The 18,966-nt window shown below is 43.2% G+C and overlaps 2 protein-coding genes across 2 annotated transcripts in view; both read right to left on the reverse strand.

Moving 5' to 3' along the window:
- Positions 1-1,448: 1,448 nt before the first annotated feature.
- TERB2 (telomere repeat binding bouquet formation protein 2) lies at positions 1,449-7,754 on the reverse strand. The gene is made up of 6 exons (XM_032233128.1): positions 7,691-7,754; positions 6,067-6,148; positions 5,715-5,790; positions 3,351-3,448; positions 2,468-2,547; positions 1,449-1,594 (listed from the first exon to the last, which is right to left on the reverse strand). Exons 1-6 carry the CDS (start codon positions 7,752-7,754, stop codon positions 1,449-1,451), a joined length of 546 nt encoding a protein of 181 aa, XP_032089019.1.
- Positions 7,755-12,675: 4,921 nt separating this feature from the next.
- TRIM69 (tripartite motif containing 69) overlaps positions 12,676-18,966 on the reverse strand; it is a 7,264-nt gene continuing 973 nt past the window's right edge. The window contains exons 3-6 of the mRNA XM_032233295.1: positions 18,082-18,315; positions 17,689-17,711; positions 14,857-14,981; positions 12,676-13,591 (exon numbers count right to left, since the gene is read on the reverse strand). Of these exons, the coding sequence (XP_032089186.1) occupies positions 13,047-13,591; positions 14,857-14,981; positions 17,689-17,711; positions 18,082-18,315 (927 nt within the window). The 3' untranslated portion in view covers positions 12,676-13,046. The remainder of the gene's footprint in view (positions 13,592-14,856; positions 14,982-17,688; positions 17,712-18,081; positions 18,316-18,966) is intronic.

Raw genomic sequence — 18,966 nt, forward strand, 5'->3', positions numbered from 1 at the left:
GAGACAAAGACAACATATTAAAAACAAAACCAACATTCACAATTTCTGTGGAGGTAGATGCTTCTCAGCTACCCCCGGCCTGCTGGAACAGCCAGGACTTGGTGGCTTTGCGGAAGGCCGGGAGGGTAGTAAGGATCCGGATCTCAACAGGGAGCTTGTTCCAGAGGGCCGGAGCTGCAACAGAGAAGGCTCTCCCCTGGGGAGTCGCCAGCCGACATTGGCTGGCAGATGGAATCCGGAGGAGACCCAACCTGTGCGATCTAATTGGTCTGAGAGAGGTAATCGGCAGGAGGCGGTCTCTCAGGTACCCAGGTCCGATGCCATGTAGGGCTTTATAGGTAGCGACCAGCACCTTGAAGCGGATTCGGAGACTAATAGGTAGCCAGTGCAGCTCGCGGAGGATAGGTGTAACGTGGGTGTACCTTGGTGCACCCACAATCGCTCGCGCGGCTGCATTCTGGACTAATTGGAGTCTTCGAACACTCTTCAAGGGCAGCCCCATGTAGAGCGCTAACTATAGGCTAACTAGGCTTCAGCCTAGGGCCTCAAGATCAAGAGGGGCCTACATTCAAATTGTTAGCAAAATTAAAGTTACACTATTCTTAAAAACAGTGAACACTAAAACACTGAACCGAAAATAAGGAGAAATTCTACGCATATGACTAATAAACAAAGATAAAAATGTATTGGTTAAGATCGTTCCAGCGCCGCGGCAGTTGGGGAGCCCGCCCACATTCCCGGCACCGGCGGTCGGGCGAGAGGCGCGGCCGCTCCCAGTAGCCTCCCCGTCGACGCGGAGCCCACTAGCGGCCAGGCAGGTGAGGGCGAGGGGGCCGAGCCGGGCAGCTGAGCGCAGCAGGGAAGGCGGCTGGCCTCGCTGCCTTTGCCGCAGAGCAGAGCCGCCCTCCGTCAGGAGGCCAGCTATATATATTGATATATATTGATATATATCACAGTAATGATGTATTTTATTGTCTCTCATGTAATTTACAAACTTAAAAATGGGAGGTGAAGGGGCCTCATAAGTGGAATAGCCTAGGGCCTCTTTTCATCTAAATCCGGCCCTGGGAAAGGAATGTTAAATATATTCTCCCCCTTGCATTGTTTATAAAAATAATAAAGGCGGGATCTGAACAAATCTAAATAAAAATGTATTTCATGGCAGAGCAAAAGTCAAAACACAATGAATCTAAAACGCATCGATTTCATTAAACGGTTGCAACATTTTAATAGCTGGAATTCTCAGAACAGGACATGCCCTAAATTAGTCGGATTGAATCATCAACACAAAGAGCAGCGCGAAACTTCACAACATTTGCACTTAACAACTTTGGCAAGAATAACGTTCCAAACTCTACTTGGGGGAGGACGGGGGGAGTGGAGGAATAAAAACTGCAGGGAAGTTAATTGAGAAACAAACTTTGTTCTTCCTAAGGATCCAAAGGGATTCATGACGTCCTCTTTAATGTCATCTTCACATCAGAGAAAACATTGGTTTGGTTTGGAACCCAGTATGCTAAATAACCAGAGCAACCAGGAATGAAATCTCGTATCTCCCCAAGAAATTTCTTCATCGCTTTTCCAGAGGTATAACCTAGGAAAGAAATGCTAGTAAATATGCATTATAGAGATAGATAGATAGATAGATAGATAGATAGATGGATGGATGGATGGATGGATGGATGGATGGATGGATGGATGGATGGATGGATGGATGGTTGGACGGACGGACATTAGATGGAAGATAGATGATAGATAGATGATATAGGCAGGCAAATAGATAGACAGAAATAGATTAGGTAGATGATAGAGATGATAGATAGATAGATAGATAGATAGATAGATAGATAGATAGATAGTTAGATAGATAGATAGATAGATAGCTGAGAAAGACAGACAGAGATTAGATGGAAGATAGATGATAGATAGATGATATAGATAAATAGACAGGCAGGCAGATAGATAGACAGAAATAGATTAGGTAGTTGATAGAGATGATAGCTAGCTAGATAGCTAGCTAGGTAGGTAGCTAGGTAGCTAGGTAGCTAGGTAGCTAGGTAGATAGATAGATAGATAGATAGATAGATAGATAGATAGATAGATAGATAGATAGATAGATAGATAGATAGATAGATAGATAGGAAAGACAGACAGAGATTAGATGGAAGATAGATGATAGATATAGATAAATAGACAGGCAGGCAGATAGATAGAAATAGATTAGATAGTTGATAGAATAGATAGATAGATAGATAGATAGATAGATAGATAGATAGATAGATAGATAGATAGATAGATAGATACAGAGAGAGAGAGAGAGAGAGAGAGAGAGAGAGAGAGACAGACATCCTCCCACAACATCCTCTAACCATTTGTCCAGCCTCCTGAGATATTAGAATGCAGAACCTAGTCACTGATCTCCTGAGTTATGTGTCTTAATAACTCATTCATCACCTGTTTTATTTACCTGTCACCATGTTACTTGATGGATAATCTTGAAGAGGAATGTAGGTTAGCTTTCTTGTTTCAGTTGTGCTTGGACCTTGGCTGTAAAAAACCATAAATATTAGAATTCTAGGGCTGGAAGGGACCTTGAAGGCCTTCTAGTCTAGCCCCTCTATTGATAAATACAGTAAGAAGGGGTGCTTTAATTCCAGTTTATTATTTTTCCCATCTATCATCTTGCTAAATAAGAATCAAGGTTATAGGATTTTTAACCATTTTCAAGAGCCAGGAGAAACAAATGAATTAGACTAATTACCGTATATACTCGAGTATAGGCCAGCCCGAATATAAGCCGAGGCACCTAATTTTACCACAAAAAACTGGAAAAGTTATTGACTCGAGTATAAGCCTAGGGTGGGAAATGCAGCAGCTACCGGTAAATTTCAAAAATAAAAATAGATACCAATAATGTTTTTGAATATTTATTTCAAAGAAAAACAGTAAACTAGCTCTGGGACATCGTTATGTGGCTGCTTGCCATAACAAGGAGGAGGTGGGACATTGTTGCAGAGCGGCAGGAGGGGGAGGAAGGGGAATCGTAAGACAGCCCTGCATTACATTAGAACGTGAGGAGGGGGGATGGTGCGGTGCGCGCTGCGCGGCAAACTGACACAGAGGGAGGGGAAACTCACAGGGGCACTGGGCCATTCACGAGCGTCACCCAGTGGCATGGCCCCGCCCCTTTTTCTCCTCCATTTCGGGCAAATTTTTCACTGACTCGAGCATAAGCCGAGGCGGCTTTTTTCAGCCCAAAAAGTGGGCTGAAAAACTCGGCTTATACTTGAGTATATACGGTAGTCATTCTCAGTCAATACATTACTATTCAACACATATCAATCTCCTACTGTTGATTCCATTCAGATTTGTACCATTTATCCAGTTCTTTCTTGTCTCTTAAGCGTTCTTGCTCCTGGATGCTTTTTGACTCAGGCGTTGGACCAGACTGTGGGCAGAAAAACAACCTTAATTTCTAATTTCCTATTACTCCATCTGGCTATGCCACTTTATAAAAGAAATTCAATCACCCCATTAATCTTATTATCTTATATAGGGCAGTAGTCACCTTCTATGAACAATTTTGCCCGAGGGAAAATAACAACATTCAAAATACCCGGCCATAATATTGTTATAAAATAGAAAATACTTGTAGTTTGGGTTTTATAATAATAATAATATTGTTAACTTTGCCTTCTAGATATTTTTCTTACCTGGCATATAAGCGGACTGTAGTGTAAGTCCTCTAGTGGACTGGTTATCTGTTCCCATATAAAGGGGCCAATTTTTCCTCTAATTTCTACAGTGGGCAAAAGTAAAAAAGAAAAACCACTCAGGAAGGGAAAAGTTATTTCTTTATTAATGTAATAACAGGGCCATTTTTCACTAGCAATTATACTGGCTGCCAAATTGATCGGGCACAGCAATTAAATACGATGCATCTTTTATAATAGAATAATAACACCTATTTTCCAGCCTTATCTGGAAATTTATCTCCCCACCTGGGAAATTTTTAAAAAGATTCATCCCATGCTTACAATATGGCCCAAATCTGATCTAATTAGAAAAACAAATGGATCTCATTTGCACGCATAACTATAAATGTGAAAATCCACACTCCATTATATAATCTAGCGTTATAATATATGTAGTTGCAACTGTTTCAGAGGTGGGTTCCTACCAGTTCGCACCTATTCGGTAGAACCGGTTCGTCAAATCTAGCGAACCGGTTAGAGGAGGTTCCACCAGTGGACCCGGAAAGCAGGCCACACCTACAGAAGAGGTTCCAAAATTTCTTGAAACCCACCACTGGTCCTTGGATATGATTATTCTACACTATCATGCTCCTATTTATAAAACTCAGTGCCTCTGTGAAAGGTAAGGATGACTACTGGGTTTGTGGTGCAATCAGAACATTGCGTGTGTTGAAGTTGTTTTAACGCAAACCAAAGACGCCTTTAAAAAAACAAGTTTACATCATATTCTCATGCATGCCAGTGCTGTGTGAGAGGTAATTTAAGGTGGTTCTGACAAGTGTCGTCGGCATCTTCATATCCGGTCGCATGGGCGGCAAGCCACTCCCATCCAGTCACATGGGCGGCAAGCCACTCCCACAAAGGAGGCCACACCCACAGAGTAGGTTCAAACAATTTTTGAAACCCACCACTGAACTGCTTGATGGAGTTTTCTTGCTAAACATATCAGCTGTTCTTTTCTATAGGACATGGTGGTCTAATATACAGTAATTCACCCAGAGCAAAAAGCAAGGAGTAAATTTCATGCAAGCATGCAGGCATCTATTAGAAAGCGGAAGGAATGGAAGTACTTTGAACATCTTGGTCACATGGACAATTTTACACATATTTCTAGAGAGCTATTCCACCCCTGACAACGAGCATTTGCAATCATTTCGGAGTGAATAATAAACAGAGGCAAAGAATATTGATTTCCTGGAATTCCTGTTTACTCTCTGGTGATAGCAAAAGAAAGAGGGAGGGAGGGAGGGAGGAAGGAAGGAAGGAAGGAAGGAAGGAAGGAAGGAGAAAAAAGAGAGAAAGGAAAGAAGGAAAGAGAAAGAAAGAAAGAAAGAGAGAGAGAGAGAGAGAGGGAGGAAGGGAGGGAGGGAGAGGGAGGAGGAAGGAAGGAAGGAAGGAAAGAAAGAAAGAAAGAGAGAGTAGAGAGAGAGGGAGGAAGGGGAGGGAGGGAGAGGGAGGAGGAAGAAAGGAAGGAAGGAAGGAAGAAAGAAGAAAGAAAGAAGAAAGAGAGGGGGGAGGAAGGGAGGAGAGGGTGGAGGAAGGAAGGAAGGAAGGAAAGAAAGAAAGAAAGAAAGAAAGAAAGAGAGGGGGAGGAAGGGAGGGAGAGGGGGAAGGAAGGAAGGAAGGAAGGAAAGAAAGAAAGAAAGAAAGAAAGAAAGAAAGAAAGAAAACATCATCTGTTGAATTTAGTGCTAAAGAATGCCACAGGACAAATATAAGAACAAGGATGAGCTGTCAAACAGATGTTTAGACCTGATCTGGCATTTTTGTCCACTTATCGAGTCCTCCCCAAGGACCCAGAACGGACAGCTGTTGCTGCTGCTGTTGTTGCGGTTGTTGTTGTTATTATTATTATTATTATACCTATTGCTCATTCTGCTCCATACATACTCCATACCTTTTTGTAAGCTGGCTGGTAGGAGACAAAATGTCCCAGAGCTACGGTGTTTTTCATTTTGCCGTCGATACTCGCGGTAAGAAAGCAGGAATGAAGACTGTGACTCGGTCCTCCAGATAGTCTAAACTTTGGTATATCCTAGGCAAAGAAGAAGGAAAATTATGGAAGTCAGGTGAAAACAATTTAATTTTTTTGCTTACATTGTGTAGGGAAGATTTGAAGAAAGCAGAGCATTTCTGGTAAGTCCGTGAGTCGGTAATATAAAGCAATTCTTCATCTCTAATACTCACAGCAGGAAAAAATGGAATAGATGTATTCATTCCTTTACTCGTCTAATACAGAATTAGGATAAATAAATACCCGGGCAGCTAGTCTAATCTAAAAAAGATATTGATCCAAGCGGAGTTGCGATACCTTTTTGTATCCGGGTGAGACGCGTCGCTGCTGAAGAGATAATCGGCAGCTTCCAAATTCACAATCACCCCTCCTTCACCAACTGCACAAAAAACATCACAGGGAACGTCCTTGGTCATGCAACACAAAACGTGAAGTCACAATGCAGGTGGTCCTCGACTTACAACAGTTCATTCAGTGACCGAAGTGACACCCCTGGGGGAAAAAAGCGGCTAATGGCCGTTTTTCACACTTACGACGGCGGCGGCATCCCCTTGGACCCGCGACCCAAATTCAAGGCGCTCGGGCCGCTCTTTATGACGGTCACGGTGTCCTGGGGATCACCTAATCCTCTTTTGCAACCTTCTGACAAGCAAAAGGCTACAGGGAAGCCAGATTCACTTAACAACGGTTTTACTAACAACTGCAGGGATTCGCTTAACAACAGTGGAAAGAAAGGGTATAAAAAAATGGGGCAAAGTTTACTGAATAACAACCGTCTCCCTTGGCAGCAGAAATTCGGGGCTCAGTTGTAGACGTAAATCGAGGACTGCCTGTAAAGTATATTCTTTGCAAATGGTGGGGGTTTTCCAATAGTTAGTTTTTTCTTGGAAAAAGACTGAAAAGTAATATAGATAGATAGATAGATAGATAGATAGATAGATAGATAGATAGATAGATAGATAGATAGATAGAGATAGAGATAGAGATAGAGATAGATAGATAGATAGATAGATAGATAGATAGATAGATAGAGATAGAGATAGAGATAGAGATAGATAGATAGATAGATAGATAGATAGATAGATAGATAGATAGATAGAGATAGAGATAGAGATAGAGATAGAGATAGAGATAGAGATAGAGATAGAGATAGAGATAGAGATATAGACAGACAGACAGATAGATAGATAGATAGATAGATTTTTTTTGGAAGCCCCGGGTAAATCCTGACAGAGGTCGTCCTTGATTTGCAACTCGTTCATTTAGTGACTGTTTGAAGTTCCAGTGCCCCCCCAAAAGTGACTTACAACCTGTTCTCGCACTTACGGTGGTCGCAACATCCCCACGGTCAGGTGATTAAAATTTCGGCAGATGTAATGACACAGGTTGCAGCGTCCCCAGGATTACACATGGGGTGGCTTTCGGCAAGCGAAGTCCAGGGCAGAAAGCTGGATTCGCTTAACAACTTAACTTGATCCCCTGAACGACTGTAGTGGTTTGCAAAAAACCCCAAAAAAGTCCATGAAATCAGGCACGGCTCACTTAATGACCGCCTTGTTTAGCGACGGAAATGCTGCCCGTCTTTGCAGACATTAAATTTCGAAGGGCTACCTGTAATGGTTCTTAAAAATAGGACCAGCTGTTCATTGTTTCCAGGCAGAGAAACTTTCCTCGGGCTTTGCGGGGGCTCTCGGTCCATGCCCCCAGCCGCCGCGAACAAGTTTTGAAACCTGTGGGCGTGGCTTCAATGGCACGGGCGCCATTTTGACTCTTTTGACCTAGCTGATGCTCACCAGCAGCCCTTCACGTCCACTGGGGGAAGCCTTGGGCCTCTTCACCCCAGTGGAGGCTTCCCCTGTTTTCCTCCCTTTCCCACCCACCCACCCACCCCCGCGGGGATTCCCTCTCCGTCGCCCCTCACCCCAAAGGCAGCGGATCTCTGGGGGGACGCTCTGCGAGAACCAGGCGCTGCGGCCCCTAAACATCCCGCCGTGAAGCCAAGCTGGGCTCCCCCAAAGCTCCATAGGCCCCCGTTTCCTTTCCATCCGGAGGAAGGCCCTGAAATGTCTCCGCCCACTCATTGAAGGAAGCCGTTTCCGCACATTGGACCATTTCGCCGCATGGGGATGGTGCATGCAAGTCACAGGCCGTGTTTACGCCTCCTTCGGGGTGGGGGGGGGATGTCTCCTTTCAGGTCCAAGGGCAGCTAAATCCAGGCGTAAAAAGAGGCCGGCTGAAACTTGCTGGCCGATTCCAAGGACCGACTTTTGCAAAATATCAATAATGTCTGATGGGCTGGCTGCTAAACAGGCACCCACTTGAAAGTAAATCAGGAAGAGTGTAATTGGGTGTGTCTATCTATCCGGCAAGAATAAAGAATGCTTATCAACAGGAAATATGCCTGTGTAAAGCCTTGTAGCAATTATGGGTAGTTAGAAAGTTGATAAAAAAAAATAACAAGGATTAGACAATTTGCAGACCTCAGCCAAAAGCTAGCAATGGAGATGGCCTGCCTGTCTATTAGATAACTCCTGGAGCCTTCATCAGCCAAGGCTCAGAAATAGTGACGGCTAGAGACCAATAGAACAAATTGTGGAATTATTGCTAAAATGTTCATTAGAGGATATGTTATCTCACTGTAGGAAGTTTATCACCCAGCCCTCTCCCAGAAAAAATGAAATATCCTAGGAAATCTTGAAAAGGCAGAATATTTCTCTGGATGCGAATGTATGGGGGTGTTTGTTGTTTTTAAATTGTTTTCTTTATCGTTATGTGTTTTTTCTTATATTTTTTTGTAAGCCGCCGGGAGTCCTTCGGGATTGGGCGGCATATAAATATATTTAATAAATAATAAATAATAATAAATAAATAAAAGAAAGAAACATGTTTTAAAAGACAGAATAGCTGCCGGAAGCTTCCTGCCCATCCCCACTTTGTCAATGGGCCATTAAGAAGGCCAAGCTAATCCACTTTACATAATAAAGACTTCTCCACTTCAGCTGGGTGGGGATTATAGCATGATAATATTGGCCCCAACTGACCATGGCATCTGAGAGCTCAACCAAACCTGGATTCAAAAGAGGTGGGACAGAACAGGTTATAAAAAGCCTAGCAAGCCCCTCCCTCAGCCCTTCTCTTCTTCTCCACCAACATTGAAGCATGTGATCACCTTTTCTGTTCCGGGCTCAAGCCATGTGGCCCTGTCCACCAATAAACCATCTTTCCAAGCAGCCTCCATGTCTCCAGTGTCTTTTTCCCCACTTGGAGCTGAACCCAGAAGGACATTTCTTTGATCATCACCTTGTCCCGCCTTCTCCTTTAGTGAAAATGTATAAAGCTTTCTTAATCCTTTGTTCTTGGTTTCTTGGCCTTTTGACCAGGAACCCTTTTCCACAATAAAAAGCAATCAGAAAACCTGCACTTCCTTTCTGGTGTCCATCATTGGCTTCATCAGCACCAGGCTCAGACCCAAAGTGGGAACAACAGTGAAGTACTAGAACAATGGAATTAAAAAGGAGACAGAATTTGAAAGAAAAAATTTTAAGATCAAGAAAAAGAAAAAATCAAGTAAATGGATGGAGAGAAAAGACCATAAGAGAAATGAAGTTCCTGAGAGACTAAGAGGAGAAGGTTAAAAGGAGGGAAGAAAGACTTGTTAATAGAATAGAATGAAATTTAGGGAATATAGCCAAAGTTTTATGTTTAATACAATGTGGGGGAAATAGATTAAACTTACTATTTGCAGACAAGTAATCAAATGAAATGTTTAATGCACAAAATTAAATTTGAGGATATATGTTATGAACAGTAAAGCAGAATAATAGATGGAAATGATATGTTAAATGTGATTGACTTGGAGAGGCAAATAATGATATTGTTCAATATGCTAATAAGAAATTAAAATTAAGCGGGAGACTATGGAATGAAGATAAGACGACTGAAATGCAAAATGGGGAAAAAAAGATGTAAAATGCACTACGTATAATTACAAGATTTAAAGAAGGGGAAATCTGGATCCCACTTTGTTTATAAAGAAGTTTAAGTATGTAACAAAAAAACCCTTTGCTTAAAGTAATAATAATGTGAATTTCAATCGTGCTAATAATGACATGACAAAGAGTAAGTTAAATCGACAGCTGGTTTTCGCTTTGGAGTCCAGGCGGTCCTCGACTTACAACACCAATGGAGGCCAACATTTTTGTGGCTGTGAAACATTTGCTAACCGATGTTGGCCCCGTTTTACGAGCTTTCTTGCCACAGTTATGACGTGAATCCCTGCATTGTTGAGTCAAGTCACATGGCTCTGAACTGAATTTGGCTTCCCCGTTGATTTTGGTTGTCAGAAGTTCACAAAGAGGGAGCATGCCACCCCCGGGACAATGCAACCGTCATAAGTATGAGTCAGTTGATCAATTTTGATCACCTGGAGATTGGGATGTTGGAACGGTCGTAAGTGTGAAAAATATAAGTTGCTTTTTCTTCAGTGCCGTGACAATGAGTCCTTTTCCAACGAACACATTTTATTTAAAAAAAGGATGAAAATGGTTTGCGTGTTAATAACATGTGTTGGCTGGAATGGTTGCTGAGTGGGTGGAGTAGAGCTGTGAAGTCATCATAACTGCCGAGTTCCTGAAAGTAACCACGGATCTCAAACATGAAAAAGAGATTGCAAATATATATCTGTTGTGGCCCAGCAGGAGCCGTCGGCCACCAGGTGGCGGCAGAGCATTGGATCAGAGGGAGTGTTCAGGGAAACACTTGGGAGTTGTTGCAGGATGCACCCCGTCGAAGGGTTACTTGACGAAAGGAACAACTGAGTACTTACAGGCAGGGCCGGATTTTCCTATAGCCTAACTAGGCTTCAGCCTAGGGCCTCAAGATCAAGAGGGGCCTACATTCAAATTGTTAGCAAAATTAAAATTACACTATTCTAAAAACAAGGAACACTAAAACACTGAACCGAAAATAAGGAGAAATTCTACGCATATGACTAATAAACAATCATAAAAATGTATTAGTTAAGATCATTCCAGCGCCGCGGAAGTTGGGGAGCCCGCCCACGCTCCTGGCACCGGCGGTCGGGTGAGAGGCACGGCCGCTCCCAGTAGCCGCCCCGTCGACGCGGAGCCCACCAGCGGCCAGGCAGGTGAGGGCAAGGGGGCCGAGCCGGGCAGCTGAGCGCAGCAGGGGAGGCGGCTGGCCTCGCTGCCTTTGCTGCAGAGCAGAGCCGCCCTCCGTCGGGAGGCCAGCTATATATATATTGATATATATTGACATATATCACAGTAATGATGTATTTTATTGTCTCTCATGTAATTTACAAACTTAAAAATGGGAGGTGAAAGGGCCTCATAAGTGGAATAGCCTAGGGCCTCTTTTCATCTAAATCTGGCCCTGCTTACAGGAGATGATTGCAAGCAGCTGTTGCTCATTGAGATCCTCTCCTGAGTATAAAGAGACTGCTGGTGCCACGCCTTGGTGGCAGAAGTCAACGTTCCATTCCCGTTCTAGTGATTGTTGTTCTTCGCGTTCACAAACCGAGAGAAGCCAACTTGGATAAGTGGTTTGAGATAAGAGAAGCCGGGTTTGCATTTTGTTATGAGTTATAGGACTTTCTGCCAGAGCTATTATCTTTGTTTATTTGGGGCTTGCAGCCAACAAGAGCTTGGACTGATTAAAAGAAACCTTTTTAGTAACGTGGCTTTTGGCTTTCATTCCTGGACGGAGAAGGGGGGGTCAGAACATATATCTATATACAGTATTTGCTCTTTGTAAAGGCTTATGGGTATTCTTTAAAAAAAAACAGCAAATCCACTCACAGCCATAGATTTGGGCTTTTCTTTAGGCTGGGTTACTTTTCACCAATTCAGGCAGTCCTTGACTTACAACTATCCCTTTAGTGGCCGTTTAAAGTCAGGGTACTGAATAATGTGATGGCTATCACGGTCCCGTCAAAGCGTTCCCCCACAGTCACGTGATCATAATTCGAGCATTGGGCAGCCGGCATGTCGGCACCGTCTTCCCAGGCAGCCTCCGACTCACCAAACTCACTTGATGACCGAGATTCACTTAACAACCTTCGAGACCGCCTGCTGCCACATACCTCCCAGAGGCCAGTAAGATCCCACAGATTGGGCCTCCTACAGATGCCGTCAGCCAGACAGTGTCGACTGGCGGCTCCCCGGAGGAGAGCCTTCTCTGTGGCTGCTCCATCTCTATGGAACCAGCTCCCCCCAGAGATCCAGACCATACCCACTCTCATGGCCTTCAGGAAAGCCGTAAAAACTTTGCTGTTCTGGGGCTGTTGACCTCACTGTTGAGGTCCGGCCCCAATTAGAATGAATGTATGTGGTGTTGCGTTTTTTTTTCTCATTATGTGTTCGTTATGTGTCTTTTTTTCTCTCTCTCTCTCTTTTTTGTAAGCCGCCCGGAGTTCTTCGGGATTGGGCGGCATATAAATTTTATAAATAATAAAATAATAATAATAATAACAACAACAACTATGGTGGTTTGCTGAACGGTGCTAAAAAAAAAGGTCGTAAAACCGGACATGCCTCACTTACCGTCTCACTTAGCAATGGGAAATCTGGCCCCAGGTGTGGACTACCTGTGCAACTGATCTTTAAAAATATATATATATATAGGGAAAATGAAATTTGCCCAGTTATTAAGTTTCTGAAGGTTTGCCTGTTTTCACGGCGTTGTGAAGAAGGGAGCTTCCCACCAAACACCAGGAGGAGAAGAGGTGTGGTGGGGAAAGCCATGCTTAAACTTAACATTTTCTTTTATTTGTCAGGGGTCCAAGTCACCGACCCAAACCAATCAAAACTCTCAGGCCTGGGAGTTTCCTCAAAGTATGAATTTATTTATTAAGGCTGACATTATTCGTATTATTCTTATAATGTTATGGAATGGAACACTAATAGCTTGGGATACATCCTTCTGCTCAACCTTAACAGTTGGAAATTATCCCGGGAAGAAATCGGATGACACACACACACACACCCTTCCCCATTGGAGATGCTCTTTTAAGTGGTCAAGGAGGCATCTGGCTACCTTTTCGAAATGTTAACGGTTGTCCTAGCTGAACCACAGAAAGGGGCAAAGGAACTACTCTACTGTTGGAAAGAGGGAGGAGTAAACCCCGTGAGAAATCCAAGGGAACTGATTGGGTCCTTCTACCGGCCCTGGGGGCCGTACCCCACAATCCTATAAGCTCCCACAGAGCCAGGGTCAGACATATCGGCTGAGGAGACGTCCCCGTCTTCCCCGTGCTTCTACATATCGAAAGCAATAATTCTCAGGGGGTCCTTGTTCTTTCCAGAGTCGTTGAGACACGGGCAGAAGTAGGGGTACATCTTCTCGGTGAAGGTGTCCGTGAAGGTGTAGAGGTGAGACATGGCCATGGCCTCATAGAAGGATACCTGGCCCCCTTCGTAATCCAAATAGATCCCCACTCTGCACAGGTTGCTGAACAAGGTGAGGCATTTGGGGTGGATATCGACAGCCTTTAGCTCGTTCTTATTCCTCAGCTTGATCAACCAGTGGCCTTCCTTGGGCGAGAGGGGATAATTCCCTTTCCGGTTGATGCTTTCCCGGACAACCCCTAGAGTCCACTTGCTCTTCTTCTTCACTTCCACCTCCCAATAGTGCTTCCCGGTGGTGAATCCTTCAGAAGCTAAGACCGAAACGCTGCAATCGAATCTTTCCGGGATATCTGGGAGAATCTGCTTCGTGTCGTTATGCCAGACACAGGTCAACCCTTCGGAGAGGACCAGGTTGGGGTGAGCTGTGTTAGGATCCAAGGTGACGAAGGTGATGTCTGGAGAAGGAAAGACATGATTGGTGAAGCCTGGGAGATGCCTTCATTCTAAATTAAATTACGATAAACAAGGCCTATCTATACGATAGGGAACGCTGTGGCTCCGTGGATAAGACGCTGAACTTCTCAATCAGAAAGGTTGGCATTTCGGCAGTTCGAACCCCTAGTGCCGCGTAACAGGGAGAGCTCCCGTTACTTGACCCAGCTTCGGCCAACCTACCACTTCAAAAGCACGTAAAATTGCAAGTAGAAAAATGGGAACCACCTTTGGTGGGAAGGTCACAGCGTTCCGTGCGCCTTCAGCGTTGAGTCATGCCGGCCACATGACCATGGAGACGATTTCAGACAGCGCTGGCTCTTCGGCTTTGAAACAGAGATGAGCACCGCCCCCTAGAGTCGGGAACGACTAGCACATATGTGCAAGGGGAACCTTTATCTTTTTATCTATACCAGAGGTGGGTTCCTACCAGTTCGCACCTATTCGTTAGAACCGGTTCGTAAAATCTACCGAACCAGCTAGAAGAGGTCACACCAGTGGACCCGGAAAGCAGGCCACACCTACAGAAGAGCTTCCAAAAAATTTTGAAACCCACCACTGGTCCTTGGATATGATTATTCTACACTATCATGCTCATATTTATAAAACTCAGTGCCTCTGTGAAAGGTAAGGATGACTACTGCGTTTGTGGTGCAATCAGAACGTTGCGTTTGTTGAAGTTGTTTTAACGCAAACCAAAGATGCCTTTTAAAAAACAAGTTGACATCCTATTCTTATGCATGCCAGTGCTGTGTGTGAGGTAATTTAAGGTGGTTCTGACAAGTGTCGTCGGCATCTTCATATCCGGTCACATGGGCGGCAAGCCACTCCCATCCGGTCACATGGGCGGAAAGCCACTCCCACAAAGGAGGCCACACCCACAGAGTAGGTTCGAACAATTTTTGAAACCCACCACTGATCTATACGATATACTAACTTTTTTTGGTACAGATATGAAATACATTAACCTCTTATTCTACAATCAACAGCAATACACAGCATTTCCGTCACATGCCAAAATTAAAGGTGCGTTTCTTTCAGTTACTAGCAAGAAGTCCAACAGTGTTTTCCAAATGGAAGCAAAGTTAGATTTTTGGAATAACTTCTTTTGCTATCTCAACCAGTTGCATTCACTTCCCCATCCCTTCTTCCAAGATAGGAATGTGGGGGGGGGGGGGAATAATCTATTTCAGTTAAAATCACGTTACTGATCTGATTGCTTCTTTACCTGGATTAAGGATGGTTCTCATTTCTTTCCATACCCCATAATGCATAGGTCCCTTGAATTCTCCAGGGTTCAGCGACCCGGTCACTAATTGTACCAGAGACGAATTGTCAGTTTTGCTCTCCATCCTACACAGAACATTTGTAGAGTTGGTTAAATGTGGCAGGGATGAGAGATAATCTGGGACATAATGAGCCACGGTGGCGCAGTGGTTAGAGTGCAGTACTGCAGGCTACTTCTGCTACTTGAGAGACCGCCTTCTGCCAATTACCTCCCTCCGACCGATTAGATCGCACAGACTGGGCCTCCTCCGAATTCCATCCGCCAGTCAATGCCGACTGGCGACTACACGGAGGAGAGCCTTTTCTGTTGCAGCTCCGACCCTGTGGAACGACCTCCCCATCGAGATACGCACCCTCACCACCGTCCAGGCCTTCCGCACAGCCCTCAAGACCTGGCTATCCCAACAGGCCTGGGGATAAGCTTCTAATTTGCCCCACCCGAGTGTTGAGTGTTGAATGCAAGTTATGTTTTTATTATTTTACTTTGTTCACATACTGTTTATTTTTGAATTGCACCCCCTCCCTAATGATTGTAAGCCGCCCTGAGTCCCCTCAGGGAAAAGGGCGGCCTATAAATCCTAATAAAATGAAAAAATGAAAAAAAATGCTGGCTGCCGGCAATTTGGCAGTTCAAATCTCACCAGGCTCAAGGTTGACTCAGCCTTCCATCCTTCCCGAGGTGGGTAAAATGAGGACCCAGATTGTTGGGGGGGGGGGGCAAGAGGCTGACTCTGTAAACCGCTTAGAGAGGGCTGTAAAGCAGTATAAAGCAGTATATAAATCTATTGCTATAAAAGCAGTATATAAATCTATTGCTATAATCCCAGAAACGACTATACCATTGGGATATACTGGCTAAGAGCAATGCACTGAGGAACATTTCCTGCTTCAAAGAATTGGTATACATTATCCCCAAAGTACTATATGGGAAAGAGCTGTGTTTGATGCCAACAACACCCCTGGATTTTCTTCCTGTCTGATATAAATGCATGGAACTACGGAGGAAAAAATGAAGTGGCCACACAGGGCAATTAACAATTAATTAACGTAGAGTCCTTGGTGCTCTTTGCTCTTGTTGCTTTTTTACAGCCTTTTCCTTACCTAGATAGATAACAGCACCCATGCACTGATGATATTACCTAGTTGGGTAATGAAACATCTGCAAGGAAACACCAAGCTCAGAGAGCACTAAGGACCCCACAGTTCAACCCTCAACTACAAATAGTCTCCTTTATCGAATATCAAAAAGGATACAAAATGTGGACAGAATCCAGAAATTAGAGATGACTGAAATGTGATAGGTAGGTGAGTGGAGGCAGGGAGGGAGGGATGATAGATAGATAGATGGGTGGGTGGGTGGGTGGGTGGATGGATGGATGGATTAGATAAATAGATGATAGATAGATAGATAGATAGATAGATAGATAGATAGATAGATAGATAGATAAAAGAGATAGATAGATAGATAGATATAGATAGATAGATAGATAGATAGATAGATAGATAGATAGATAGATAGATAGATAGATAGATAGATAGATAGATAGATAGATAGATAGATAGATAGATAGATAGATAGATAGATAGATAGATAGATAGATAGATAGATAGATAGATAGATAGATGATAGAGATAGATAGATAGATAGATAGATAGATAGATAGATAGATAGATAGATAGATAGATAGATAGATAGATAGATAGATAGATAGATAGATAGATGATAGAGATAGATGATAGAGATAGATGATAGATAGATAGATAGATAGATAGATAGATAGATAGATAGATAGATAGATAGATAGATAGATAGATAGATAGATAGATAGATAGATAGATAGATAGATGATAGAGATAGATGATAGATAGATAGATAGATAGATAGATAGATAGATAGATAGATAGAGATAGATAGATAGATAGATAGATAGATAGATAGATAGATAGATAGATAGATAGATGATATGGAGAGCCGAAGTGGCGCAGTGGTTAGGGTGTAGTACTGAAGGCCACTACAGCTGACTGTTATCTGCAGTTCAGCGGTTCTAATCTCATTGGCTCAAGGTTAACTCAGCCTTCCATCCTTCCGAGGTAGGAGAGGGCTGAAAGCCCTATGAAGCGGTACATAAGTCTAACTGCTATTGCTATTGCTATTGCTATTGCTATTGCTATTGCTATTGCTATTGCTATTGCTATTGCTATTGCTATAGATAGATAGATAGATAGATAGATAGATAGATAGATAGATAGATAGATAGATAGATAGATAGATAGATGAGGGAGGGATACAAAGAAGGAAGGAAAGCAGGCAGGCAGGCAGGCAGGCAGGCAGGCAGGAAGGAAGGAAGGAAGGAAGGAAGGAAGGAGGGAAGGGAGAAAGGAAAGAAAGAAAGAAAGAAAGAAAGAAAGAAAGAAAGAAAGAAAGAAAGATAGATGATGGATGGATGGATGGATAGACAGACAGACAGACAACTATTCTCTTCTATTGGAACTCATTCATTGCTTGAACACTGATACATGTGTTTGCATCAACACAGAAGAACCACTACATAGATGCTGAAGAGTTGAATGCTAGGATTCCCAATCTCAAGGGAAGAACCTTATATATTTATGCTTGCTTGGGTCCTTCAGAGAGGACAGAATGCACAGCAGCAGGAAGAGCAGGCCAACCAAGGGGAAGGGTCCAGATTTTGTGGTTCATCTTCATATTTTTTGCTACACTTGAAGTCTGCTATCATCATTTCAGAATATTTCCTTGTAGACTCGTACTCACCATTCCACAAATGTCTTTATTCCCTGCCAGGAAAAAATGAAACAAGAGAAAGGGAAGAAGAATCATTTCTAAATTGCCTTCCCTTTGGACCCATTGATAAGTATAAACATAACTCAGCAAAGCAAAGATTAGATTTCAAATTTCTCAGTGGCCTTCACAGCTTTAAAGGTCTCTGGCCCTAGAGGGCCTTTATTCCTTTCTAAAAACTATATCAAATGACCTTAAAGCCAAATGGGCTGCCAGCTTAATCTCCGAACTTGTCTAATTGACGTCGTAGTTTTCAACGATGTCCTTCTTCTCCATGCTAAGCAGATACCCCTGAGTCCTACGCATCTTAATACTTCAGCCACATCATCCTAAACCATGTGCAACTGTGTAATCTGGCAATCTTACTTTTAGGAAACCGGCAGAATTTTGCTGGTACAACCGAGCCTGAATGCAGACCAAAGTGTCTTTGGCAATTTGTGATTGGTCTTGGAGTTTGTTTAGGTTTCCTTCCATTTCCTGCAGAAGGATTTCACTCTCTTCCTTTAACTGATGGATTAGCAGTTTCTCCTTGGTGTGAAGAAACTGGTGCAGTTTTAGGAACTCCAAGGAGATATGGTACTGGAGCTGTAATTTGTTCTCCTGGAAATTAAAAATAAGAGAGAGAGAGAGAAAGAGAGAGAGAGAGAGAGAGAGAGAGAGAGAGAGAGATTGAAAACAAAGTCCATGCAATTAACTGACGCTAGTGATATGGATTTTGATCGTTGATCTGTTATTTACCATGGGACAATAATTACACCATAAATGACCTTTTGCAACGTTGCTTTAGACTTATTTCCTCTTTTTTAATAATGGCTACCAAGGAAGAAAAATGATTCTGATTTTACTGGCTTGCAGTATATTTATTTGGGTTCAAAATGAGGGAATAAATGTGTTGTGTCCCACCCCCTGATAGTATCTATTAAATTAAAGGAATAACAGAGTGGGAAAGGACCCCAGAGGTCTTTAGTTCAACCCCCATGCTAAGGCAGGAAACACTATGCCACTTCAGACAAACGGATGTCCAAACTCTTCTTAAAAACTTCCAGTGTTGGAACAATCACAATTTATTAAGGCAAGTTGTTCCACTGATTAATTGTTCTAACTGTCAGGAAATTCCTCCTTAGTTCTAAGTTGCTTCTCTCGTAGATTAGTTTCCACCCATTGCTTCTTGTCCTGCCCTCGGGTGCCTTGGAGAATAGCTTGACTCCCTCTTCTTTGTGGCAACCCCTGAGATATTGGAACGCTGACATC

The sequence above is a fragment of the Thamnophis elegans genome, chromosome 16, assembly GCF_009769535.1.
Source record: "Thamnophis elegans isolate rThaEle1 chromosome 16, rThaEle1.pri, whole genome shotgun sequence".
Taxonomy (NCBI): domain Eukaryota; kingdom Metazoa; phylum Chordata; class Lepidosauria; order Squamata; family Colubridae; genus Thamnophis; species Thamnophis elegans.

What these genes read in the sequence shown, in the direction of transcription:
- TERB2 (XM_032233128.1), bottom strand. Translation starts at nt 7,754, where the DNA reads ATGTTTAGGGGCCGCAGCGCCTGGTTCTCGCAGAGCGTCCCCCCAGAG. An exon ending in AGAGATCCGCTGCCTTTGGG is followed by an intron (nt 6,149 to 7,690) that starts GTGAGGGGCGAC and finishes TTTTTTGTGCAG; the next exon opens with TTGGTGAAGGAGGGGTGATT. An exon ending in TCTCACCCGGATACAAAAAG is followed by an intron (nt 5,791 to 6,066) that starts GTATCGCAACTC and finishes TTCTTTGCCTAG; the next exon opens with GATATACCAAAGTTTAGACT.